At 31.7% G+C, this 26,841-nt stretch overlaps 3 protein-coding genes across 4 annotated transcripts; all 3 read left to right on the forward strand.

Annotated features, from left to right (window-relative positions):
* The first annotated feature begins 3,966 nt into the window (after window positions 1-3,966).
* On the forward strand, window positions 3,967-5,638 carry LOC107028051. Its single transcript, XM_015229105.2, has 2 exons — window positions 3,967-4,287; window positions 5,364-5,638. Exons 1-2 carry the CDS (start codon window positions 4,014-4,016, stop codon window positions 5,420-5,422), a joined length of 333 nt encoding a protein of 110 aa, XP_015084591.1. The 5' UTR covers window positions 3,967-4,013; the 3' UTR covers window positions 5,423-5,638.
* Window positions 5,639-9,811: 4,173 nt separating this feature from the next.
* LOC107026981 (50S ribosomal protein L17-like) lies at window positions 9,812-17,015 on the forward strand. The gene is made up of 6 exons (XM_015228133.2): window positions 9,812-9,935; window positions 10,024-10,078; window positions 13,086-13,136; window positions 15,905-15,996; window positions 16,083-16,160; window positions 16,330-17,015. The coding sequence occupies exons 1-6, from the start codon at window positions 9,880-9,882 to the stop codon at window positions 16,478-16,480; spliced, it is 483 nt and encodes a 160-aa protein (XP_015083619.1). The 5' UTR covers window positions 9,812-9,879; the 3' UTR covers window positions 16,481-17,015.
* A 3,452-nt stretch (window positions 17,016-20,467) lies between these two features.
* On the forward strand, window positions 20,468-26,247 carry LOC107028365 (probable E3 ubiquitin-protein ligase RZFP34). Of its 2 annotated transcripts, none has more exons than XM_015229397.2 (12): window positions 20,468-20,647; window positions 22,973-23,197; window positions 23,452-23,539; window positions 23,914-23,973; window positions 24,163-24,195; window positions 24,406-24,483; window positions 24,634-24,677; window positions 24,943-24,983; window positions 25,095-25,177; window positions 25,275-25,366; window positions 25,450-25,561; window positions 25,648-26,247. In XM_015229397.2, exons 2-12 carry the CDS (start codon window positions 23,007-23,009, stop codon window positions 25,759-25,761), a joined length of 936 nt encoding a protein of 311 aa, XP_015084883.1. In that variant the 5' UTR covers window positions 20,468-20,647; window positions 22,973-23,006; the 3' UTR covers window positions 25,762-26,247. The 2 variants fall into 2 exon arrangements, with proteins under 2 accessions (XP_015084883.1, XP_015084882.1); XM_015229396.2 differs by having other exon boundaries at window positions 20,469-22,499; window positions 22,610-23,197.
* The last annotated feature ends 594 nt before the right edge of the window (window positions 26,248-26,841 follow it).

The following is a 26,841-nucleotide window of genomic DNA, read 5'->3' on the forward strand; positions in this document are numbered from 1 at the left end:
TCTTAATAGTGGTTGTAGCAGATTGTATATTAAAGGCTCATTGTTATTTTTATTTTTTTGTATATATATACAAAAAGTAATTGGACTTAGTTATACATATGGAAAAACTTCATATATGATTATAATTTGTATATTTTATTAGTTATATACAAATTATTGAAGTTAGTATATATTAAGTTTATATACATATACAAAAATTGATCTGTCCATGACTGTTTTAATAGTGGTAGTAGCGGATTGTATATTAAAGGCTCATTATTATTTTTTTATATACATATATACACAAAGTAATTGGATTTAGTTATATAGATGAGAAAATTTCATATGTGATTGTAATTTGTATATTTTAGTAGTTATATACAAATTATTGAAGTTAGTATATATTAAGTTTATATATTATTGGAGTATATAAAAAGTCATTTAGACACTTGTATATAATGCCATGTTTAACTAATATATTCATGTACACATATCAATATGCAAAAAAGGTAAGTTCGTATATATATACAGAAATTAATCTGTACATGACTTCTTTTAAAATTGACTTTTTTTTTGTATATATACTGCTTCAACAAAAAGTATCTAATTGTATATTACGAAATTTCAGCTTAAAAAAATCATATTTTGAAATCAGTTTTCAAAAAAAAAAAACGCCACCACAATAACGAACGCACATAAATCAAAATTTGTAAATCCAATTGAACATTGTATAGTTATTGCAATAATAAACATGATCATCCAAGAAAAACTTACCTGTATTCGATTGCAAAAAAATAATAAAAGAAATTGCTGAACTTCAGTTTTATAAACAACAAAAAAAAAATTATATTTTATTTCAAATTCTGTATAATTCTTATTTTTTTTGATTTTTTTTTTTGAATTTGAACGTTTAGCTTAAAAAAGGGACGTTTCCCTAAAATTGTGGCATTATCTAAATTTATTGTTAGCATATTTAACGCTTCAGTTACAAACCACTTTTTAAAATAAAATTGTATAAATAAAAAACAAAAAAAACATTATATACAAAATTAAAGATACCTAAAATAACTAAACTATACCCATAAAATGTAATTAGGTAAACTATACCCATATAATGTTATTTAATCAATTAAATTTGCCATATATGAAATTTTCCCTATTATTAATACCTAATAAGATTAGGTCCATATCACTTAAAGATACATAAATGTATCATGTGCAATTTTTGGGAATAATTACTTGTATAATGTATATCTTTTTTAAACTACAGTATTTTTTAATTAGAATAAATTACATAAATAGCAATATATCATACATAATTTTATAGACATTATATGTAAATACAAATTTATACTACATATATTTGATACATTAAATCTATCACGCTATTTATACATAAATTTTGCAAAAAACCAATACATATAAATTCAACTAGTTGCTTTATTAATATTGTGTCCTGTTTTTCTAATTTCTTTTATGGTGCGGAATCAATAAAAGTTCAAATTTAGCTTTTAGTATATAAGTATATAGTCAATTTTAATGGGATCAGGAAATCATCATAGAGATGGCGGTGGCGGCGCGAAGGAAGAGACTAAGAGTCCTCAAAGAAGCTCAAAAACTTCTTCAAACTCCTGACGATGATATTCATGACGTATCTTATAATAAATTCAATAGAATCTTCGATGACTGGGAGAAAAATTTTAAATTTTGAATTTTTTGTTATTGTTATGCGTTGTGAGGGTGAAAATTCCAATGATAAGGATATGACTGCCTAATTTATGGGATGTTAATTTGATTTTATGTTTCTTTCCCCTTTCTAGCATAACATAAACGATTTCTAATGTATCAACTTCTATGTATTGGGATTGTTATTGAAGAGATTTTTGAAAATTAGAAGAGTAGGGATAGAGAAAGTAAATAGCTTCTAACATTATGAGATTTCTAAAAAAATTTATATTTAATTTTAAAATTTATATTTTATTTCTTAATAAAATAATATACTTTTATACAAATATTTAAGAATTATATTAGATAACAATTATTTTTTTAAAAAAAATCTTAAACACCATATATCCAGTCAAACGGTTCGATTAATGTATATAACAAGTTCATAATTCGAGTTGAATTAACTCTAGGTGATGAGTCACAATTAATATAAGCCAACAAAAACATTCATCTATAACTCTGAAAAGTATTGTAGCAAAGTCTTTTTCTTTTCCTTTTCTTCTATTATTGCTCTCGACAATCGTTTACTACACTACAAAACATTAATGAAGAAAATATATAGCAGAAGAATATTTAAAAAATTAGAAAGAGCAAATCATTTTGCTAATTACGATTCGTAGTTATATGTTATAAGAGGAGAGAGGCAATCGAGAGAGGACAAAGAGTGGAGAGAGGCAAATCTTATATGTATATATGTCGAATTGTATATGTATATCTGTCAAATAATTGTATGTATGTAATGATATACATATGTATATGTAATAGATATGTATTTGTATATCCGGCGAGAGAGATTGGAAGAGGGAGGAGAGAGGGAAGAGAGTGGAGAAAGGCTAATTGTATTTGTATATCTGTCATATTATCCGCGCAATTTTCCCATAAATTTACTATTTATAACAACTCTAAACATGACATCAGAATATCACTAATATTCGATCGATTAGCTAGATTTGTTGAAATTTAGCTCGTTAGTATACATTTTACGATTTTTTAAAATCAAAATTTCTTATCGACGAACCAAATTTCCGATCGGACGCCAGCAGGGGAATTAGAAATTTTTATGAGGTAGGGATCGAAGTGGGGATAGGTATAAGTTGCATGAAATTTTAGGTGAAGCATGTTGTGTAAAAACAAGTAGGGGCTGGTCCTATAACACAAGATTATAATAGTGCAACTACTATTGTACTTGAAATAATAAATTTCTCATGGAATTGCATGCATGAGCTTGAGGTTTTCACGGTATATAACGCATCATTCTCCGTCTATTTTTATTTGTTTATTATATTAACTTTGCCATACTTTTATAATAAGTCTGTTGATGTTTTAAGAAATGACTATAATTAATAAAAATAAACGTAATGAACGAGGGTTGTTAGGTAACTGATTAGAATTATGCAAATGTTAATAATGAATTAATTAGTTATGAGGATATATGTGTACAGTGTATTATCTTATGTAAATATTAGTTATACAGAGTTAAGGTATTCATGTATTATGTATTCCACTTTATATATCCTATATAAAAAAGTACATACATTTCCTCATTATACATATATTAGTTATGCATATTTCTAGATTACAAACCAAACACCGTATTATTTTTACGCATGAATAACTTACCTCTAATAATATCAAATATGATATCACTAATGCGGAATTTAATACCTACATAACTCAGCTCTAAACCAGCCAACTATATACCGAACAATTAAATTATCTCTTGATTTCTAAATAACTAAATAAAAATGAAAAAGTATTTCTAATATAATAAATAAGTAAAAGTGAACAGAGGACTATCATTATGAACCTTCAGTGCCAAAAAATAAAACAATAAAAATAGTGATCTTTAAACTTGTTGAGAAGACGGTGATTCTGCAGGTGTTCAATTTTATATAAATTTAAGTATTTATTTGTGTAGATTCAAAGTTGGAGAATGTCAGCTCAGGCCGAGTGTTCATATGTTTATACATTATGCCTAAATAGAATAACAATTTTACTATATATTACTCTTTAGATATAATAAATTCGTCAAATTTTTAAGAAATGACTATAATAAACAATAAGGATAAATTAGAAACTAAGCGGACGAAATGAGTATCATGATGAACCTTCGTGTGACCAAAAGTTGGTTCCCATTGAAAATGGAAATTAAATGCAAAAGGCCATGCAACAATTAAATACACCATGAATAAATGGTCACCAAATTAGTTGGGACTTTCCATCTATAGTAGTGTACATATATACTACACCTCTCCCAATCATACCCTCACAATTAAAATAGAGAAAACTAAAAAATATTCCAAGTGTCAATGGAGAGAATTACTAGCATTTTTGTTAGTTTTTTGATAGTGTTGTTTGTAGCAGGAAATGAAATGTATATTGTTAATGGAGATAGTCCATATGCTTGTTGGGGTGGATGTTACAATAAATGTATATTATTAACTACGAAATCAAGAGTACCTTCAGGAAATGATCCTTGTTATGTTAAGTGTCTAAGCAAGTGTATTCCTACTTCTTCTTCTGAATACAAGGATTATTGCACCATTGGATGCTCCTTGGAGCTATGTGTTCCTTTTCGCTTCGGTATACATATTTATCTTTTTTTTCTTTTTTATGATTTCTATCTCGCGTTTGATACATTTCATTTTAAAGCCCAAAATTATGTTTGAAAAGTGTCACATCGAAGGTGAACCATTCTCTTTCCTAGGCTCAGATGGAGGGTTCGGTACATACCAACCCCAACCCCAACTCCAACATGATCATTATAATTTCACCTATTTTTGCATGTTGTATTGGACTTTACACGTTCGTTAATAGGGGCGAAATTAAGAAGGGTGGAGGGGTTCATTCGACAAAAAGTTACACTATTCACATTTGGTTTAAGTTTATTTTTATGAATATATAGTAATGTTGAAGTCCCTTTAGTTTTTTTCTGTTTTTTATTTCTTCATATTTTGAACTCCACGATATGAACAGTTGTCTACTTATATGATTTTGGATCATTTTTATACATTATGTCATTGTCTATTTTATTGTCTATTTTTTAGGATGAGTTAAGCTAGCTCAAGTTTTATTTTCTTATACTATGATTTTGGATCATTTTTATACATTATGTCATTGTCTATTTTTTAGGATGAGTTAAGCTAGCTCAAGTTTTATTTTCTTATACGTGTATAATTAATCGATCTATCTCTATTTTTTATTTGTTCTAATATTGGACCCCTTATTTAATATTATTTACATCCAAGAATGCATGCATGCAAGGATGTTGAAGAGTCTCACATTGATTAAGGGTCGATTGTCTAATGGACACTTTTGAAGTTGTATTTAGTCTATTTTTCATATAGTAATGTTGTTATAGTCCAAATGGACCATTTCTTAATGTGAAGAAAGAATAATGTTTAATTAGTGAAAAAGAAAGAATATGTGGGAAATTTATAACATTGATTGTGAAATTTAATTAACATTATGCTTATAATTTGATTATGACCATTTGAAAGCAACATATACAAATTAAATGAGGGTGAAATTGAAGACATAGAACCCCCTTTTTAATATCCTTGTATTTCCTTTAATTTGTATTGCATTTTTTTAATTAAAAAATCAAATATAGTACAATCATTGATAATTCAATTTTTATTTTATTTTTGATTTGGCAGGTGCTGGTGAAGATCTGGATGCATGCTATGGCAATTGTGGAAGAATTTGTAGGGTTTAAACTTTAGAAATATTTATTTCCACAACTCTCTTTAATTTTATATTTAAACTTTAAGTACTTTTTTACTTAACAAATAAATAAATTGTTCTTTGTTGTTTTGTTTTTCATTCGGTGTGTAATGTAACTGAAATATTTAATAGCTGTATTTTGTTTCTTCCCTTTTGTACTTTGTTATAAAAAAATTAGTGAAATAAATACAATAACAAACTTGGTTGATCCAATGGCATTTAAAGATTTAAATGTGCATGGTAGGTTTAGGGTTGACAGAGTTAATTATGGTTATTCATTAATTAGAATTAGAACTAGGTCTTCATTAACTCAATTTGATCAATAGGCCAAATAGTGGAGTTAATACCTCAGATGGTCACTCAACTATGCACTCTTCTCTCAGAAAGTCACTCAACTTTCAATTTTCAATCAAAAGTCACTCAACTATGCACTTTTTTCATAGAAAGTCACTCAACTTTGAATTTTAACTCAAAAGTCACTCAAGTATCCACTCTTTCCTCAGAAAGTCACTCAATCTATTAAATTGTTTTTTTAACTAAAATTTGTTGATATTAATTATTTATATAACAAATCAAAAAAATTTAAAAATAAAAATACCATTTAAACCATTTAGTGATCCACCCACGTAACTCGAACCATTAAAAAACATGATATGACCCATTTTATTTTGTCTTTAATACTAATTCAAGGTTTAAAGAGAGGGATTAATTTAGGACTAAAGATAAAATAAAATGGGTCATATCATATTTTTTAATGGGTTGGGTTAGGTGGGTGGATCACTAAATTATTTAATTTATTTTTTAAAATTTTTGGTTTGTTATATAAATAATTAATATCAATAAATTTTAATTAAAAAATAATTTAATAGATTGAGTGACTTTCTGAGGAAAGAGTGGATAGTTGAGTGACTTTTGAGTTAAAATTCAAAGTTGAGTGACTTTCTGAGAAAGAAGTGCATAGTTGAGTGACTTTTGAGTGAAAATTGAAAGTTGAGTGACTTTCTGAGAGAAGAGTGCATAGTTGAGTGACCATGTGAGATATTAACTCCCAAATAGTGTTCTCATTGAATAATCTAACACCAAAGGTGTATTTTAATAGTTTATGCAGGTAAATAGAACAATGAATAGTTATGATATAAAACTTACAAAAGATATAGTTTAAACGTATTTTCTATCATTAAGTAAAAACATAGATGTACTTCAAAAGTGTACTATATACTCCTCGTTTCACTTGACCTTAGTAGTCACGCCTTCAATTGTCTTTAAATTATTTTTTTAAAAAAATTAAAATGATTTAGGTTCACATTTATTATAGTAGGATAACAAAACTATTGAGTTTTAGTCTGAAATTGCGAAATTTCGTATATAAATCTCATAATTTTAATATGAAATTACAATAAATTTCTAATAAGTTTCAAATTATATTAATCCCTTAAAAATTAAACAAATCGGATACAATAATTGAAGCTTGAATACACTAATATGTAGCTCCTTGTCTCGGATACAATAAAAATTAGTTCGGATACATAATATGTAACTCAGATACATGAAATACTGCCTCGGAGACATTAATATGTAGCTCAGATACATTAAAAACTAGTTCAAATACATAATATGTAGCTCGGATACATTAATATGCAATTCGGATACATTAAAGAAATAAGAATTTTTGGAAATTTTTAAAAGTAATAGGAAATAACGGAAATAAGTGAAAAAAAATGTATATTTCTATAATGTGTACTAATTTAAATAGTAACAAATTATAGTGAAGTTGTTCAAAACAAGAATATAAATTAAAGATTAAATTGACTATACCATCAGCTACCAAATTAGTCTCCTTGTATTAAAAAAAAGTTGTGTTTTGTGTGTTAGATTTTGATGCTAAAAGAGAAAGTTAAAAACAAATTAAAGTTGTGTTTTGTAGGTTAGATTTTGTTGTTTAAAAGGTGAACAACAGTTTATTGTCTCTCTTCTTCTTTTTTTTCCTAATTAATTTGTCTCTCTTCTTCTTCTTTTTCCTAATTAATTTGTCTCTCTTCTTCTTCTTTTTCCTAATTAATTTGTTTTTTTTTTCTTCTAATTATTTTGTCCCACAAAGTTAAGTTTAGATGTTAAACTTTTCCCCAAAAAAAACGAAAATATAGTCAACATCCTATTCCACAATACTACAATATAGTCAATAGACATTCCACCTACTTTAGCCTATTTTCTGTATATTAAAAATAGCTCACAAATTTATATTCTCTTCGTTCCATTTTAACTAATGTTTCAGCTAAAAAAATTTTTATCAAAATAATTATTACTTTATAAATTCAAAATTAAAGTTGATAATTATTTTTAACAGTATTCTTAACATTAAATAAATATGTAGAATATTTAAGAGAAGGAAATCGGGGAAAAGGGTCTGATATACTTCTCAACTTTATCATTTAGAGCTGATATACCCCTTGTTATGAAAGTGGCTCATATATATCCCTACTTGTAAACAAATGGCTCACATATACCCTTTTCCTCTAACGGAAATGAAAAAAAAAATTAATCTAAATTTTTATTATATTTTTCTAAAAAATATAATTCCATATGAGTAAATTTAATCCTCGTCAAACATATTTTTTTTGACTTTTTTTTATTTCAATGACTAATTTATAATTATTATTTTGATAATCAAATTTATTTATGTTTCACTAATATTCTTGTAAAACTTATTGTAGATGACCAAATTTTTTCTTCGAATACGAAATTAAATTACAATACACACAAAAAAAATAATTTGATTTTTTTCTCTTTAAACTAAGGAATGAAAGAAAAAAACAAAATAAGAATAAGAAATTCAAATAATTATAATAAAAGAAGTCAAAAAAAATTAAATATACCATGAACTTTGATAGAAGAATCATATATTACCCCTAAATAAATTTTCTTAAAAAAATTAGAAGTAATAAATATAAATTTAAAACTAATTTTTTAACTTCCGTTAAATGAAGGGTATATGTGAGCCATTTTGTAACGGCAGGGGTATATGTGAGCCGTTTGTATAACGGTAAGGGCATATATGAGTCACTTTTATAACGAGGGGTATATCAGCTCTAAATGACAAAATTGAGGGGTATATCAAACCTTTTTTCCCTTAAATTAAAGTAACTTAATAACTATGTTTATATTTATTATTTTCTTAATGAGTGTGAAAAAATGAAGGCACAGTTAAAGCTAAGATATATATATATATATATATTTTATATATTGGTAAGGGAGGGAATTAAATCAATGCATACATTAGCATGTTTGAAAGCCTAATTGTCACTTACTTTTTTTATATATAAAAGATGTCTTTTCTGTTATACTTGTGAAAGATATTTTTGTAAAAATAATTTTTTTTTAAAAAATATACATATTATTTTTAATACATCGAACTTAACAATGCATAAAAATAATCTCTTAATATAAATATAACTAATACAAATATTAATAATGATGCATTACTATACACTCTATTTTACGATATTCTTATAAATCCTATCAAACAATTTTCATTTTTATCTAGATCAGTAGTCACACCTAAAGAAATTACATGATAATAACATTAGATATGATATGGGTTGGCACAAATCTATTGTAGCTTTGCAAATTGGATTCATATGATATAAATACTGTTAATAATTAAATATAAGGTATAAAATTTCACATTTTCGAATATCCAAAAAATTGTAGTAATAAATACTCTATCCAATATAATTTTTTAAAAAAATTAAAATAAAATCCAAAAATTCAATTTTTTTTGGAAAAGGGAAACTTACATAGATGCATTGTAATAAGAAAACATTTACCATATACAGTAATAATAATTCTTTTCCTTGGACAGTTATAATATATCTATAATATAATTTTAATACATACTTACGTAAAATATTTTATTAAACACACATAATATAAATTTTTATATTGATTGATAATACATTTATCACACTTTAAATACACTGTTGAGCATAATGTATTTTAAAACACTTATAATACATCTATATTACATGCATAATTCACTTTTAATACATAGTGCATATGAATCATAATATTACATATATTACGATAAATAATAATAAATAAACGTATCATTAAAATCAATAATTATTTACTAAAAAGTACTCACCCAAAGAATTTTCCCTATTAAAAAAGTTCGTATTTCTATTTGGATTTTGGGTTGACCCAAATCCTCAAAATGTGCCCAAACCTGCAAATAATGAATAGAACTTAAATAAGGGTCCTAAAAGTGGCTATCTTGTGACATTTCTACTCCAGTAATGGACCATAATTAACTGGGCTTTCACTAACCGATCCGAAATTAAAACGGGTTATGGATCCTCCGCTAAAACCTCTAAAATCAGGGTTTTACACTCTTTAGTATTCTTCTCCATTTTCTCTTTCTCTCCTCTTTCCCGTTTCTCCGGTAATCCCAAAATGACCAAATTCAGGAAATTGAATCGTCCGACGGGACATCGGATGTCCATGCTCAGGTTCCTCTTTTCTTCATAATTACTCGCCTCTATGTACTCTTTGTGTTTCTTCGATAAGTTTATATGATTTCGAATGTGTTTGTTGTAGGACAATGGTGTCACAATTAGTGAAGCACGAGCGGATTGAAACCACCGTTGCTAAGGTAATTGCGGCTTTGATTACTTACATTTGCAGTTTCTTAATTACGGATTTGTATTGTGTTGTTTTTTTCTGCAAAGATCTGTGTTTGCTATTGTTTGATTAGCTAGTTAAGTCATAAGGAATGTATTGTATGCATATTGGAAGGAATTTGTAAAGATGTCACAGGTCGCAGGGATTTATTTTTTGTTAGATTTCATTGATAATACACCAATATAGTGTAGCTAGTATAAAAGAACTAAATTGTGTACTACGTACATTAGGCCACACAAATGGGCATTTCCGTAACTGTTCCTTTCTCCGTATTTCCAGGGAGCACAGTTTGTAAGTTTCCGCCACGGTGTTAGTGAGTACCAATTGGATGTCGAAAAACTCATATATCAACAACTATGATTATGATGGATAATGTCGGTTGTTAGGGGCGGAGATTGTTGTTTGATTGCTAGCTTTGGACTAGGTATTCATGATCTAATGTTTAATCATTTGATGTAGCTAATTCCTTTCTTCTGTTCGAAAAAGTTACACTTTGTTAGTCTTTTAAACCTTCTAAGTGTATTAGCCACTGGCTCTCTGTGGAAATAAATATGGATGGGAATTTTAGCTACGGTTCATATTGATAGTTATAGAATCAAAAACATCCACTTTTAAGGCTGGGTTCTCAATCTTCTTTTTAATGTTTAAGAAATCTGTTTGGGGACAATCCTTGAGTCTACTGCAGTATTCGGAACTTGGGGATGACTGGCCTGATCTTCTACTCCTATCCACTGTTATATACACAATTGAGCTAAGAAGTTAGTTAGTTAGTTGCAAATGATTAGGCTAATCAAGGGCAGTTTACTGAATTCTTAGTCACTTCCGAAATTCTGTTAGTTTGTTAGAAAGTTAGAATCCTTCTGGGAAAAGGATAAAAGGATTCCTCTGTATAAATGTTGAAGGCGTGATTGCAATAATATTCTCTCTTCTCTGAATTCCCTCTTCAATTATATCTGGAGTTTTATCTCCTGCAGTTGTTGTTCATTGATCATAGAGACCTGCAGAGCTGTGCTTCTGAATTTAGCACGCACCATCCACTTAAACCAATCTTAGTTCACATGGCTTGAACCTGTGACCTAAGTCACAAGTCCCTCAACCTTTGCCACTTGAACTAAGCCCAGGGGCATGTATGGGTTCTCTATCTTGCATTCCCCTTTCTGTATATTGGAATGCCTTTGTGGAGTATTCCGGTAGCCCTTCCTGTATCACCTTTTGGGATCTCGTGCTTTCTTTACTTGTGTATTTTCTTCAGTTTCCCAGAATTGGTGGTGGAGAAAATTGAGGGTCTGTTGCATTATTTTCTTTGTAAAGGGATTCATAACATATGGAAAGACCATTTGTAAGTTGTGATTTGGTTCTGCGGTTCGGATCTTGGTGTCTATTAGTCTTTTTCTTATTAGCAAAAAGGTTGTTATGTTAATTGTTATGATCAAAATCAAGGATATTTGCTCTTCATTAGATGTTTAGGATGCAAGATATGTGAATAGACTACTTCACTTCAATCCTTGATTTGGTGTTTATGAATGTGTTTGGTTTTCGGAGGGTCTCATAGGAGATATTCCTTTTTCTGGTATTTGCTGTGTTATCCATAGCATCACAGGTTTTTGTTACTCCGGTCTTTTTGTTGGGAAAGTGAATGTTCCTAAAATGAATGATTTGCTATGATTGTCCTCCATGGTACACTTCACGCTTGGCATAAGCTATATACATTGAATGAGGTATCAGTCTTAAATGGTCTATATGTGCGTACATAGCAGGAGTCCGATACATACATGTCGTGGATTGCCCTTCTGCTAGGGCATTGTTGTGGCTATTTATAACGATGAGACAAGTTTGTGTCATAGTTTGAGTGAGTTCTGTACTTCTTTTTACTTTTGTGGTATCATAAAACTATAGAAGGTAATGTTTGTGGATATGTTTTATGCTTGAAACTCTAATTTATTTGGCTTGATTGGATTGATAGTGTGTTTTAGGACAAAGATATGGTGTCAGCATTAGCATGTTTAGGAGATAGTGGAATCAACTATAGTTAAAGGTGGTCACTGACTACTTACTCCTTTATGGTTTTCATCTACATTTTAAGACTGTATATCCACTTCTGATTTTTCAAATATTTCCTTATAGAAAAACAAAATTATTCTCTTATATGAGATTCTCAAACATCTTCAGCATGATAATTTTGATTGCTTCTTAATACAGCATTAAATGATCTCGAGAGGATTGATTTTTGTTATTGCATGTGACTCCTTGTTTGAGTTTTCCTATGTTCCTTGTTTACTTGCGAGAATCTTGTCCCAATGTTATCAAAACTGAAAAGCATAAAGAAAAAAGGTCTCTTGGGATCTTTAAGCTCAAACCATAAATAACATGCAAGGTCAACTGAAGAAAGGCACAAATAATAACTATAGACACAAATCATAGTATGCAATCAAAAGAATTAAAAAATCTACAGTAGAAGTGAATATTTATCGTTTATGCTACCATTTTAAGAGGAAGTCAGTAGGCCATGAAACACACAGCTTACCTATAATGAGCGAACTTAAGGAATTAAATCCTTCTGAAGTTTAATGCTTCCTTGAAGTATATCTTGGTTTATTCATACATTAGGGGTGTGTTTGTTATGAAGGAAAACATACTGTATAAAAGTTTTTCAAATTTTCCTTGTTCGGTTGGTAAAATTTAAGGAAAATATTTTCTCTAGGAAAGTAAACGAGAAAAATGATTTCCTTAATAGAAGTAGGGAAAACAAGTATACAAATGGCATTCCACATTGTTTGTCCTTCCTAACCACCTCGTCTTCACCCCCATCCCCACCATCCTTTTCCATGGAAACATTTTCTTTCGTACCGAACACACCTTAATTTTTTTCTCGGAAGTAACAAAAACATATTAAAAGCATTTGGAATTTCATTTTGGCAAGCTGCTTCACTGTGTGTTTGGGATGATTTATTTATCTTTTTTTCTTATAATGAATGCAGGCAAAGGAAGTCAGAAGGTTGGCCGACAATATGGTTCAGTTTGGAAAGGAGGTACAAACATAGATAGAAGATTGAAACTTTTTAAGTATATTTATTTATAAATGATATCTGAAGTTTTTTGGTATGTAAAGAATGCTAATATGTCGTTTAAGTCTCTAGAATGTCAATATGTTGTTTTGGTTTGATTCATCCTTGAAATGCATATCATGACTTCGTTGGAAAGTGAAATAGAAAAATATACTGCAAGAAAATGTCAATCAATCAGTAATGTCTGTGTACATAGTTTTTTATTTGATAGATTCTTTATCTAAAATTCTATCACGACCTTCTACTGGAAGTTGTTTAACGATGTCATTTGTTCTATGAAATTAATAGTCGAGCTTTCACAGCTAGTTTTAGAGAGAAAATTTGCCTTCTCTATGATTTTGAGTCTGCAGTATCTTCTGGCAGAAGCTGTAGACATTTTTTCTTCGTCAGAAACCGTTTAGTGTGAGGGATCTAGAGTAGAGCTGATTTACTGAGTAATTTAAGCTACTTGTGGAAAAATGGAAGGTAAATTGGTTGTATTTTTTCACGTTGATGATGAGGTAGCAAGGTAGCCATCTCTGTCCCTCACTGGTGGGTGCCATGGTTTATGGTGGGAGTTGCAAGCTTGATTATAATGTCAAGAGATGATGCAGATAGAAAGCTGGCAATTTTGGAGTATTGCTTGGTCCTTTAATTTCATTAGTAGGCTGGGTCAGTAGATTTGATCTCAGATTGGTGGTGAGATCTTGAAGAGAGTGACCCGAATTAAGGTGTCCAAGTAAGGCTATGCCTTGCTGTCCCAAGTTTAGTAACTAGTACTTGTAACCGAAGTGAGTGCAATAACGTGGTGGGATTTTATGCATTTCAAAGGAGATGCCTTGCTGATTCTCAGGTTTCCCTCAAGGTAGAAACTGAGCAAGCTTTGTAGAAAGGAAGTGGGCATGTTGTCTTTTTTGCTGCTTGGTTGATACCCTTCAGCACAGGGTGCACGGGATTGAGAATAAGAAAACAGGGGATCATAAATTAACCTAATGTGGGCCCCCCTCGATCTTTTGGGCATTGGACTTTGTTAACAGGATGGGATATATGTGCAGAGGCTTTTTGAATGTGGACCTATTCCTACTGATATATTAAATTCTTAGCGGAAGATGGTGGCAGTGTTTCGAGTCATGTAGGGCAAGAGATGGAGAGTTCTGCTGTAAGGTTGATTTCCATTGAAGAAAATTCTGTTTTGTCCCAAATACTTCAGTATTTTTCCAGAAGATTTAGTTCGAATCAGGACAAATGGAAACTTAAGTTTTGGGGTTTGCAGTTTGCTCAATGGTTTTATGAAATTGTCTTAACCAGTTTATGTAAGATGCAGATTACCAAGTGTTTTCACGAAGCTTCTATGAGAGGAAGTGGTGTTCATTGCCACCGACTTTTCCATGGCAATGAACACCACTTCCTCTGGTTAAAGCTTCATGTGCTTACTGGTAATTTACACCTTACGTAAACTGGTTAAGTAAGATAAGTAGATTTTTGTCCAAGTGTAGAAAATGGGAGTACAATAGAATTAATGAGGAAGATAGGGAAGTTATCCCAAAATATGAGGAAGACAAGGGAGAAAAGGACAGTACCAGGGAATTCTTGTCCAAAATGCCAATCTTAAAAAGTAGTCAACCAAAGGAGATGTTACTAATGAGAACAATTAGTGTACACAAAAGCATAATGGTGTTCACCATGGTCCAGTAGTAACATGTAATGGGTAGGAAGTTTCTTTATTTGGTTTTGATTTGAGAGCGTATATCACAAGGCTGGAATTTAAGAAATGGGTGAAACATTGTATCCCTTTAGGCAGTGTTATCAAAGGGGCGCTTAAGCCGTGAAGCGAGGCTCAAAACGTGTTGAGCGCTTCGCCTCGCTTTATGTGCGCTTCAATGTCGTCATCAAGGTTCTAAGGCAAGGTTTCCTTGTCAATGAGCCTCTTATGAAGAAGTGACACTAAATAATTCATGTTTCGCTTTATCATAATTTTTTTTCAATTTCTTTGGTCATATATAATTATCATTCTTGGACCAAGCATATATTTAGTTTACTTTTCTCCCTTTGCGCCTTTTTCATTAAAGCCCACGCTTTATTTGCACTTTAAGCCCCTACGAACCTTAGAGCTTTTTTGCGCTTTTCGCCTTTGATAACACTGCAGTCTTAGGTTTGTTCAACTTGGATATATTACTTTTACTCTAACAAGGATTGTCTTAACGTTGAATACTATATAACTGAAAGGATTATTAGGATCACTTTCTTGGTTGTAGACTTGTATTAGTGTTGTTGGTTGGAGCTTAAGCTGATTGACCTTGGTGTTGTTGGTTTCTTTTGTGACTCGAGTTAGAAAATACTCTTGAGGTTAATCTAACTTTTTTCTCATGTTTCTTGTTTCAAAATCTCGCTTCAATGACAACTAAAAACAGAATATCTTTGTGCATTTCTCATCTGAAAAAACAGTAAGATGGAATCTAAAGTGCACGTCACTAGTTCTAATATTTCCGCAAACAAAAGCTTGATATTTAAATGGAGAAGGGTAGCAGGTTCATTATCCACTAAGTTTTGAACTGTGTAGCTTCAGGGATTTTTCGGTTATCAAAACATAGTTATTATATACGTACGTACATAATAATAATAAGAGTAGCATAAATTATAACTTTTCTGATAAATACTGGCAGTTATTTGCTCTGTTTTCTCTCATTTGTTCTCTGAGCATTGTCCTCTTTCAGGAGTTTGTTTATATTTTGGCACTTTTTGAACTATTTCAGGGAACTCTATGTGCTGCAAGACAGGCAGCTGCCTTTGTGCGTGGGGATGATGTCATTCATAAGCTCTTTACTGAATTGGCTTACAGATACAAGTGAACCCCAGACCATCAACTTTCTACTCTACTTCTTTTAAATATTGATTTGTAGTTGTAAATATCTTTAAATTCATATGTTACAGAGATAGAGCTGGTGGATACACGAGAATGCTCCGAACTCGCATTCGAGTAGGTGATGCTGCACCAATGGCCTATATAGAGTAAGATTTTCACTTTAACAGATGCATAATCTTTGCTAGAAGATACTTAGAAATGGCTTCCAGATGATTTCGGTACTATTAACACAAAAAAGAATATGCTTGTTCAAAAGACCGTGAAGGGATGGCTATAATAGGCCGATCTCTGACCAGTTTTATGTTGTTTTGACAGGTTTATTGATAGAGAAAATGAACTTAGACAATCCAAACCACCAAATCCTCAACCCCCACAGAGACCAGCCATGGATCCCTGGACAAGATCTCGGCTTAGCCGGCAGTTTGCACCTCCTAAGGAGGAGAAAATCTCTGACTCTGATAGTTAGTATGAGTTTTTTCTTGGAAGTGCATTCTAGATGAATTTTGTCTTTTCAAATCATAATGATATGTCTGTGTTCTACATGATTGGAGGCCTACATGTAGCAGTGTAGTGAAAATAATGTTTCATTCAATAGTACTAGGCATGGTGGGTGGTAAATTGAACTGGTTTTAAGCTTGTGTGTTTTCCACCCTGCCTTTTTCTCTAGTTGATCAATACATATGAATCGTCCAGAAGCTTCTTGACTCGTGTTTTAAGAACCCCACGCGCCACCCTGCGGTGCATAAATATGCTATTGTTGCAGTCGAGTCGGTATTCTCTCTTTGAGGCTTGTACCATGCTCCTTGATAACCTTTCTACATGGTTGATAGAGGAGAGCTTTGTGTGGGAAATCTGTGTATGAAGTATATGTGGGATGATTATTTATTTTTATTCATCTCAATGTAATCCTTCTCTAGTAAAATACTTTCTAATTCATATATTTTCATGAAAAATAACTGCCTTAACATTGAATTGTCTAGGCAACAGAAGATTTTTTAATTCATCTTGATTAATTTCCTTACATTAAAGTTGTAGAAGTATAAACTCTTGCTCTTATTCATGTTTTGTTCATCATCTTTGTTGCCCAAGGAAAATCAAGATTTACTAATTCTCTGTCCTTGCTGAAATGCTACGTTAGAATGGTTTATAAGTCTTAATTTAGTTCTAGGATACAAGTGGGTGTCATTTTTCAGTTAAATCATAGTATTAAGTTAATTAGTTACTAATTGTTGAAAGTATTTGATGCAGAGAAACGATTAAGATATTGTTCAGCACACACTTTTTTAATATATTGTTTTTTTTTTTATATTGTAACGCCCTCATATTTATATGAGAAAAGGGTTAAAAATATTCCTCGACTTTGTTTTATTTGTTAAATATGTTCTCGTCGTTAAAATAAAGTTATTTTTACCCGTCGTCTACAAATTTATCACATATACCCCTCAATTGGATGAAAAATTTTAAATCAACAAAAATAACTTAAATTGATCAATTTAAACTCGACCTGACCCGCCATATTCATCATTGGCGGAGCTTAGTTTGTCATTAAACAGAAAAAGGATGACCTTTTTAAGAGTTCTTACTTAGGTTTAAATATCAATACAAAAGCTATAACACTGTTAACCAACCTTATCTTGCAATTTTTTAAAAAGACTTTAACACCCCCAAACTTTGATCTAATCATGTTGAAAATTGTCCTTTCAAATATATAGAATACAAAAATATAAATGTCCACACCTTCACTAACTCTTCATTGATCTTCCACACTCACTCGAATAATCTTTTTCAAAATCAAGAATTAATATCATGTTTTATGACACTTTCGAAAATTTTTCTTTAAACAACCCTATAAATATAAATATTTATGAAAATCATGTTATACGGAGTAATACATATTTGATGACTTGAAAAGCACTTGGATAATACTTGGGAGAAAAAATAATAATTAAAGCTTCTTGTTCTCTATATACTTTATCTTGCCTTAATTATATTACTATAATTTTTTTATAACAAAACCAAATATATTATGACACTTGGACGGTAAATTTATCAAGTTATAGGCAATTATGAGCGTTGGATATAAATATGAAAACGTGAATATAATTGATATATATAACATAAATTAATTATATATATAACTCAGATATATTAACATATTAAAATTATACTGATATACCAACGTACTAAAACTCTATATGTTAATTGTTATCAACGATGAGATCAAATTATCTATTAGCAAAGCTAAGGTAAACAAGATTACTGTTTTGATAACATCTTACTTTTGAGGGATTTTGAATTAAAATATTGAGAGTCCAATAATAGAGATCAAACTCAATCATTTCATTCTCAAAAAGATAAAGCCTAAATTAAACTAACGTAAAAGATTATATCCTCTTCATTATTATTTTTTTATTATTTAAAGAAAAGATCATAAGATTGATGGAGACATGTTTCCTAATATTGACACGTGTCAGCTAATATTTGCTAGCTGACTTATCTCCCTAAATAAAGAATGGAACATAAGAAAGAGCTCATCCTCATCCAAAGTTTTGGATTTGAATAAATTTTGTTAGGAATATTTTTTAGTATAATATTTATAATACGTGATTTAAATTTAATTAAAATTTTAATATAGATATTTGACATAGGATTGAAAATAAAAATAATAATTGATATTCAATTTATTTGTATTTTTAATCTTTCGTATAAAAGTTCACTTTTATATAATTAGAAACATTCAATTTTTCAAAAAGAAATTGCGCATTCTTAATGAATTAATTTCTAATTACAAATATCTAAGATATATTTTAGATCGAAGGAAAATATATTTTATCTATAGATTTGGAAGTTCTTGAAATTGACTTCAAGTTCTATCTATAATGTATATTTTCTGTATGTTAGAGATAACAGTAACATTTATAAAAGTAAACACCAAATTATACTTTTTCTTTTTTCTTCTTGTTATTGTTGTTGCATAGAAGTTTCTTCAATCTTAAATGATTGGATTTTCTTTTTTCATTTATTTTCACGTAAAGGAAAGGGTAAGGTAACTTGTAGCATGACACCTATATTGTTTACGCGTAAGTAGAAAAGTAAATTTGTTCAACCTTTTTCTTATTTTAATAGTTATATAAGTAATAAAATAAAGAACAACTTTCACGTATTAGTAAAAACATAATTTATATTTATATTCTATAGAAAAATTTGCATAATTGTGCTTCATAACAAATATAAACATATATATTTTATTTTATATACAAAAATAATATAGTTGTATAATTTGTTATACATATACAAAGAAATCAATTGTATAATTGCTATACATATTCAAAAAAAGTAGTTATATACAAATCAATTGTATAATTTGTATATGTATAAAACAAGAAAGAGAGAAAGACAAAAGAAAATTGACAGAGAATATTTATACTGTACAATTATAAGTGTATAGAATGAAAAAATATATATTTGCATGTGTATATATAATTTTCTCTTGCTTTATACAAACAGAAACACAATTTTATATATTTACGTTTGTATAAAAGTGAGAGAGAGCGAGGGAGAGTGGCGTGCGAGAGTTTAAGAGAAAGAGGTGACTGACAAACAATTTGCTACAAAACACAATTAAATCAAAGTGTAATTATAATATTTGATTTGAATTATTAATTTGTCATTATATACAATTTTCCCTAAAATAAATACATGCAAAACCTTATAAATAATTTCACTTAAATATTTCATAAAATAATTATAAAATCTATGTTTCTTTTCAGATTTCACCATCGAATATTTTGATTTTATGAACAGTTTTGGATAGGCGAATGGATAATGTGTTTGTATCTTAAGCACCGACCTCGCAAACCATTCAAAATATTTTCACAATTCTTCCTTTTTTTAATTTAAAGGGCCTAATAAGGTTGCGTCGATGTCTTCTCATGCCTAATTAAACAATACTAGATTTTTGTTGACTTAATTTTCAACTTTCATTTCATCTTATTTAAAATTATATTTTCAGTGTGTTTTAGGTGGATCATGTCGTGTCTAAACACGTGTCTCTTGCTCTTTACATGTTCGAGTTATCTCAACCTCTCGCCTTGTCCCCGAGTTGAGTCACTCCTACCTTGTCTCATATCTCTTTATTCCTGATCATATCTCTCTTAGTGTGCCCATACATTCATCTCTACGTTCTTTAAAAAATATAAATTTTAAATATATCATCCACTTAAACTTGTCAAAATATAGACAATCAAACAAGTCTTGATTCAATCGAACACCTCAACTCATAATAAAGTATTCAATTAACATTTTCGATACAAATTTGAAGTAGAAAAAGGGTGGTGTGTGGAAAGATATTTTGATAAGTCTATAGGGTTAAAATAGTAATAGCATATGAAAAAGATACATGAATGCCCAGCTTTCACAAATTTCATTCAGCACGTCATCTGCCTACACCTTTCAATTTTTTCGAACTCTCTCGATAACCTCCCCGCCCACCTATAAAACCACTCACATTCGAACCCTATTCACAAAAATCCACCATTTTCTCTGTGCGTGCATTTATCTGTATACATTATTCGGCATTTGCAGGTCGGAGAATCTGATCGGAGCAAGTTGTGATCGACGATCGGAGTTGAAAGTTCGTTATTCAAAGTGTTCTGCGTTAGCTTCCTTTTATATTCACTTTTGTTTTTGCTCCGTAATTCCGTTTTTCGCTCTTCTCATTTCTATTGAATTTACTTATATAGGTAGGTGGATTATATGAATTTTGCGCTATTATATAGCTTCCTCCAAGTATTATCAGACCTATAACGACGCCTATCTACTGATCTCTATTTTTCGTCTTATTCTTCTTTTTTCGCGTACTGCTTGATTTATCGTTCGTTGCATTTCATCCTATACGGCGGAATCTATGAAATGTTTGTGCTGGTGAATTTATAGGTTTTGTTTGCTTAGAGCGATTATAATGGATTTGCCTTTGTTTGTATGTGGAGAGATACTTTTGATGGAGTTTGTAGAATTTGTGTTGTGTTGATTGTGCTCTCGTCTAGGTTCCATTTTTTGTGGAATCTATAAGAATTGTGATTGTTGTGTTATGGAAAAAAGAAAGAGAAAGCGACTCTGTTGAGATTATGTTTCAGTGCCATGAGATCATGAATAATTGGTTTGCGTGCTGTTGTGTTATGAATGGTTGCCTTGCAAATGCCTGTGTTGAATTAGATGGTTATGTAGCGTATGTATCTTAGTGGAATGCTGCTTTATATCACTGAGCTTTTGAGCTTTGTGGTTATATTAATCCTATCCACAATTTTTTATTCACGTAGTGTATAATCCTCAGTTTCAGGGCTTTTGCCTTGGCTGATTGATTGCATGAGACCTTCACTTTTGATTGATTGAGTGGCAGCAAAATATATCCGTAGGAATGATTGAAAACTAATTTGGCATTCTTTGGGCTTAGAATAGTTGATGAAATTATCTAGTTTTACTCTTAGCCTTGAAAAAATCATAGTTAAATATATAGGTACCCACAGGTTTAAGATATGGGGTACCTTGAACTTGTGTGTGGGTGGTTTAGCTATATTGATGTTTTGTGACAGTATGTAAACTGCAGTTATCAAGTAAAATTCCAGTGAGAAGATGATGAGGAATTTAAAGAAAAAGCTTATAGTAAAGATCTTGATTAAACAAATACTCTTCTTTTTTCCTGCCCGGTCCCTTTTTGGTTATGAAGACGGAGACTATAAACACAAGCATTTATAAGCATGTATTTGGTCAATCTGAAGTTGCAAAGCTGGTGTCTCAATCAAATGCAAGTAGTAGACATGATAGTGCCCTTCTCATTGGACATCTATGTCAATCTTCTGTTCAGTTTGTTCATCACTCTTTCCTTTTTCTATTTTGCGATAAACTTCTGATGCTGGTATCCGTCGAGGCTATTGGTATTTGCAACTCACTTTTCTTTCAATAATAATAGGCTGACTTAGATAGGGAGTTTCAAGTGCTTTCCAAGCCTTCTGGTATGCTTTATCTTCCAACCATTCTAATTTTGGGCTCTTGAAGGAGATCATCTGGTATATGTGGTTGTAGCTGTTCTTGACTCATATATATGGAAGTGTAAACTCTACCTACTTTCACATGAGAGGTAGACACTGGACTGTGGAAAAATAAGATATCGTGGCACATGATGCTTTTTGTTTTTCAACTTTAGTTTTTGTGAATTTTAGTAAAATGCTAGGCATGTGCGATGATGAGGTCTTTCGTTAACAAAGATAGGCCTTGGGGTGAAAAGGTGAACAAAAAAGAAAGGAAAATAGAAAGATGACCACCGGAGACTGGAGAGTATGGATCAGTTGGATGTTGTAACCAAACAAATAAGATTCTCCTTTCTGACAATGAAAAAATCCAACTAACAGACTGTAGGAATTCATAAAATTCTTCTTCAGGGTAATATTCCCTTGTTAAAGTGACATGGTGCAGAAGCTCAGACAGAGGTAGGGTTGTCTGTGATGGACAACAAATAATTCATCTCTGCAGTCTCACACTTTTCCTAGTATTTTTCTGTCAGGACGGGTTTGATTGTTGTCCATTGCTTTTACCTTAGGTTGGACTTCCCTTCATCAGTATCTCTTTAAATGGAGTTCTCCAAGAATGAAGTCAGCATGCAATCATTATTAGCTACTGCTGGACGCTTTGGAGCTCCTCAATGCTTCACGATAGTTCTAGTTTGGTTCCTTTTGAACCTACTTGTGGATTCTTGTAGATCAACTTGTTTTGATGAATTCTCATGGTGGAGTTTGCTGATTGGAGCTGTCAACCTTTGTTGGAATTTGTTGTTGCTGGTTTCAATTGGTGTTCATGTGCGACAACAAGAACATTGTCTGAGGTGTTTTGCCCATTTGGAGGGCCAAGTAGTCATGCCTTTGTAGGTTTAGGATTTTTTCCCTTGACTATTTTCTGAATGCAGGGCTTGTAGTTGTTAAATTCATCCATAAGGCTAAATGGGAGACATAGTGATTGAACATTCAGGGTCGCCACATTATGAGGCCTTGAACTTGCAAAATGTTACAACATCTGAGAATGATGCTGATCTGGTTCAGAGTTTCTGTGGGGGCTACTTCCCTGAGGCTAGTACACATGAAGAAAAATCCACTTGCACCGAAGCCCTCGACAGAGGATACTTTGAATATGGGTATGTTGTCTGTCTCATTCATGACGGTAGACTTAAGTCTATTTTGTCCAATCATTTTTGGTTGGTCTTGGTTTGTCTTTCTTCATCAATTTTTAACTTATGTCTATTTTATACAATCATTCTTGGTTGATCTTTGATCATCACTGTTGTAATATTGAAGGTGTAGAAACATATCATGATATATGTTTGTCTAAACCTCGTACGTAGTGGATATTATGATTATCAATTATTCTCAGATGTGTGTTCTTTTCCAGATGTTCCCACTATCGCCGTAGATGTCGCATTAGAGCCCCATGCTGCGATGAGATGTTTGACTGCAGGCATTGTCATAATGAATCTAAGGTAAGTCCTGATGAATGATGGAGTCAGAATTTGGACAATAAGACATTCTAGTTGATGATGGAACTGACCATACACTTACGAATAAGCATAATGTCTGTAGTTAATGAGGTGTACAAAATGCTACCTCAGTAAGATTTGAGATAACAAACTACCTGCATCCAGGAACATGGGCATTATTGTTTGAAGTCGCGTGTAGTGTTTTCTTGTACCTTTTGATTCCAAGGCACCTTGATTTACACCTCAAAGCATTTGTTGTGGCTATGTGTCATTTAGATTTTACCTTATCAGCAAAGAGTCGTATTTTGCCCCTAAATATTTCTCATCTCCCATCATTGGTTCGTAAAGACTTAACTAACATATATGCTTGTCTACAGAACAATATCAACGTTGACCAGAAACTTCGACATGAGATTCCTCGTCACAAGGTGGAAAGGGTAATAATCCTGATTGGTTAAACTATTTTTGTGCAAATAAATCCTGCTCCACCCCACCCCTCCGCCCAATATATAATTCTCTTCCTTTGTCTCCTTCCCATCAACTAGCTTTACCTTCTCTTCATTTAATTTTGAAATCTGAACATGATGAATAAAAAAAAACACTCATTCATTTTGGGTTTTCTGCAGATTATATGCTCACTTTGTAATACAGAGCAAGAGGTGAGTGGTGTTTATGCTATTCCTGCTCTTTACTCTGTCATGTGGACACGGTTTGAAGGGTGTTTGTAATTGAGTAATGCAACTCTTTCTTGCTTGAGCACGACAGTTTATTGATCAAGAACCCAATGAAAATCAAGTTCTCTTGGTTTGATGTTTTGCTATTCTAAGCAACTTGCATTCTGACTAGTTATCACGGATGTCCTCTACCAGGTTCGGCAAGTTTGCATCAATTGCGGTGTGTGTATGGGGAGATATTTCTGTGAAACGTGTAAGCTATTTGATGATGATGTAAGTTTTAACTCTCCTCCCTTAAGATATTCACATGAAACTACTTAATACATACATTGAACTCAAGGAGTTGATAGTAACAAGGAAATGCAGGTGTAAGTGAAATATGTAATGTGCTGACCAACCTCTTCCCCACTTTTCATGTTGCAGATTTCCAAAAGGCAGTATCACTGCAATGGTTGTGGGATATGCAGGTATTGTTACTTAGCTGAAATTCCAATGCCTTCCCCGTTCTCTCTCTCTCTCTCTCTCATTTCTGTTGAGCTCCTGATAGAGCAAAAAAGTAACTAAAGAAAAGGAGATAATACATTTGCTAACGTCTTCCACGTGAAATAAAAAAAAAAGCCTGCTCTGCAATTCAATACCAATTCATCTGGAATGTTGGGTATACATTTGATGTTTAAACTCTGTATTGATTCTGATGTTGGTGTTCTATTTTTATTATTTTTGTGTTTCTAGGATTGGTGGGATGGAGAACTTCTTCCACTGTCCCAAATGCAGTAAGTCTCAGTCATCCCTTTGTTTTTATCATAGGCTTCATGTATGTCCACTACTCCGTATTCTCCTTTGGAATTTCATTTATCTTATTATGTGGTGGTTGTTTGATACAGGATGTTGTCATTCTGTTCTATTGAGGAACAGCCACCCCTGTGTAGAGGGGGCAATGCATCATGACTGTCCTGTTTGTTTTGAGGTATGGATTGCAATAAAAATTCTCTTCAGTTGTTTTTCCTCGTTTAAACCTTTTCTGTGATGTTACAACCGAATGAATTGAGAATGTTTATATGCAGTATCTCTTTGAGTCGATAAATGATGTAACAGTCATGCCTTGTGGACACACTATTCATAAGAACTGTTTGAAGGAGATGCAGGAACACTACCAGTAAGTTATTGTTACTTTATTGTTCCTAGTTTCAACATGTGCAGGTTGTCTATACAACTGATGTAACTTTAACTTTGCAACAGATATGCTTGTCCTCTCTGCTCTAAGTCGGTATGTGATATGTCAAAGGTATGGGAGAAATTTGACATGGAAATTGCTGCAACACCAATGCCCGAACCTTATCAAGACAAGAAGGTGAGTGTATTTTCCGAACTGTTCTTATTGCTGCATCAATATGCCATAAGAGCTTCAAAAAGTAAATTGAACTTATGATATTGCAGGTTTGGATCCTTTGTAATGATTGTGGAATCACCTCAGAAGTGCAATATCACTTTGTGGCCCAGAAATGTCCATGTTGCAAATCTTACAATACCCGCCAAACAAGAGGTGGATAAAAGGACCAAATATCAATAGCCAGTCTGGCTTTCAAGTGAAGATGATGCCACACCCTATGTGGCTAGGGTGGTACCTCTGAGTGGGAATGATTGGGCTTACAAAGCTAAGATTGTAGAAGAAATAACGGAAAGAAGGGGTTCTAATATGATACTGCTTGTACCACTTCTGAGGTTATCGTGTTTTCGCGTTTCTTCAGTTTATCTATCTTCAATGTTCCTTGGTAGTATAGTAGTACGTGTGTTTTATATGCCAGTGTAATTTTCAAGACACTGATTATTTGTTCAGTGTTAGCCCTTATATTGTTGGCATGTGTGATTCAATCCTTTATAGCACCAAAGCGAGTTGGACTGGGGCATGTCAAGTGGCTGAGAGTAATTAACTGGAAAATACATATCACACAATACATCATGTCTCTCAGCTCCTGACTGTGCATTCTTAGAGTGCAAGGTATTGAAACAAAGAACGGAAAAAGCTAGTCCTTTCAATTTTCTAACGTGCAGTACGCCTTTTCTTTTTTCTGAGTTGAAGTGACAGATGAAAAGAACAGTTGCCTGACTAGATAAGTGACCCTTGTCAACATTTACTCTCACCCAGCCCAAGTTACTTAAATTGGTAACATAACAAAAAGGTCAAAAAAGTAAAAGGAAACATAGACAAGATACAGCAAGAAAAGACCAAAAGATTCTGCACAAGTCCATTAGTGCCTACAGACTTCACTACTGTACAGTATAGCACATGATACCAACATTCTCTCAATCTCCCACAACAGTGTTTACATGGAAACAAAATCAAACCCAAAGGGACCTCTCAGAAGCGCCAGGACATTTCGAGTAGTTAGAATAGTCGAATATTTGTGTGTATTTATGGCTATTTGGTGTCAGTGTTGTTTGCAAGTTACATCAGTTCAGGGGCAAAATGGTAGTGTTAGCTATGCGAGACACAGCAGAAGCAGAACTGGTGTATTGCTAATCTAAGAGTTGAAGGAATAAGACAGACACAGTAGAAGCAGAACTGGTGTATTGCTAATCTAAGAGTTGAAGGAACAAGACATCTCTGCTCGTGTAACAGATAGAACGTTT

The sequence above is a fragment of the Solanum pennellii genome, chromosome 8, assembly GCF_001406875.1.
Source record: "Solanum pennellii chromosome 8, SPENNV200".
NCBI lineage: Eukaryota > Viridiplantae > Streptophyta > Magnoliopsida > Solanales > Solanaceae > Solanum > Solanum pennellii.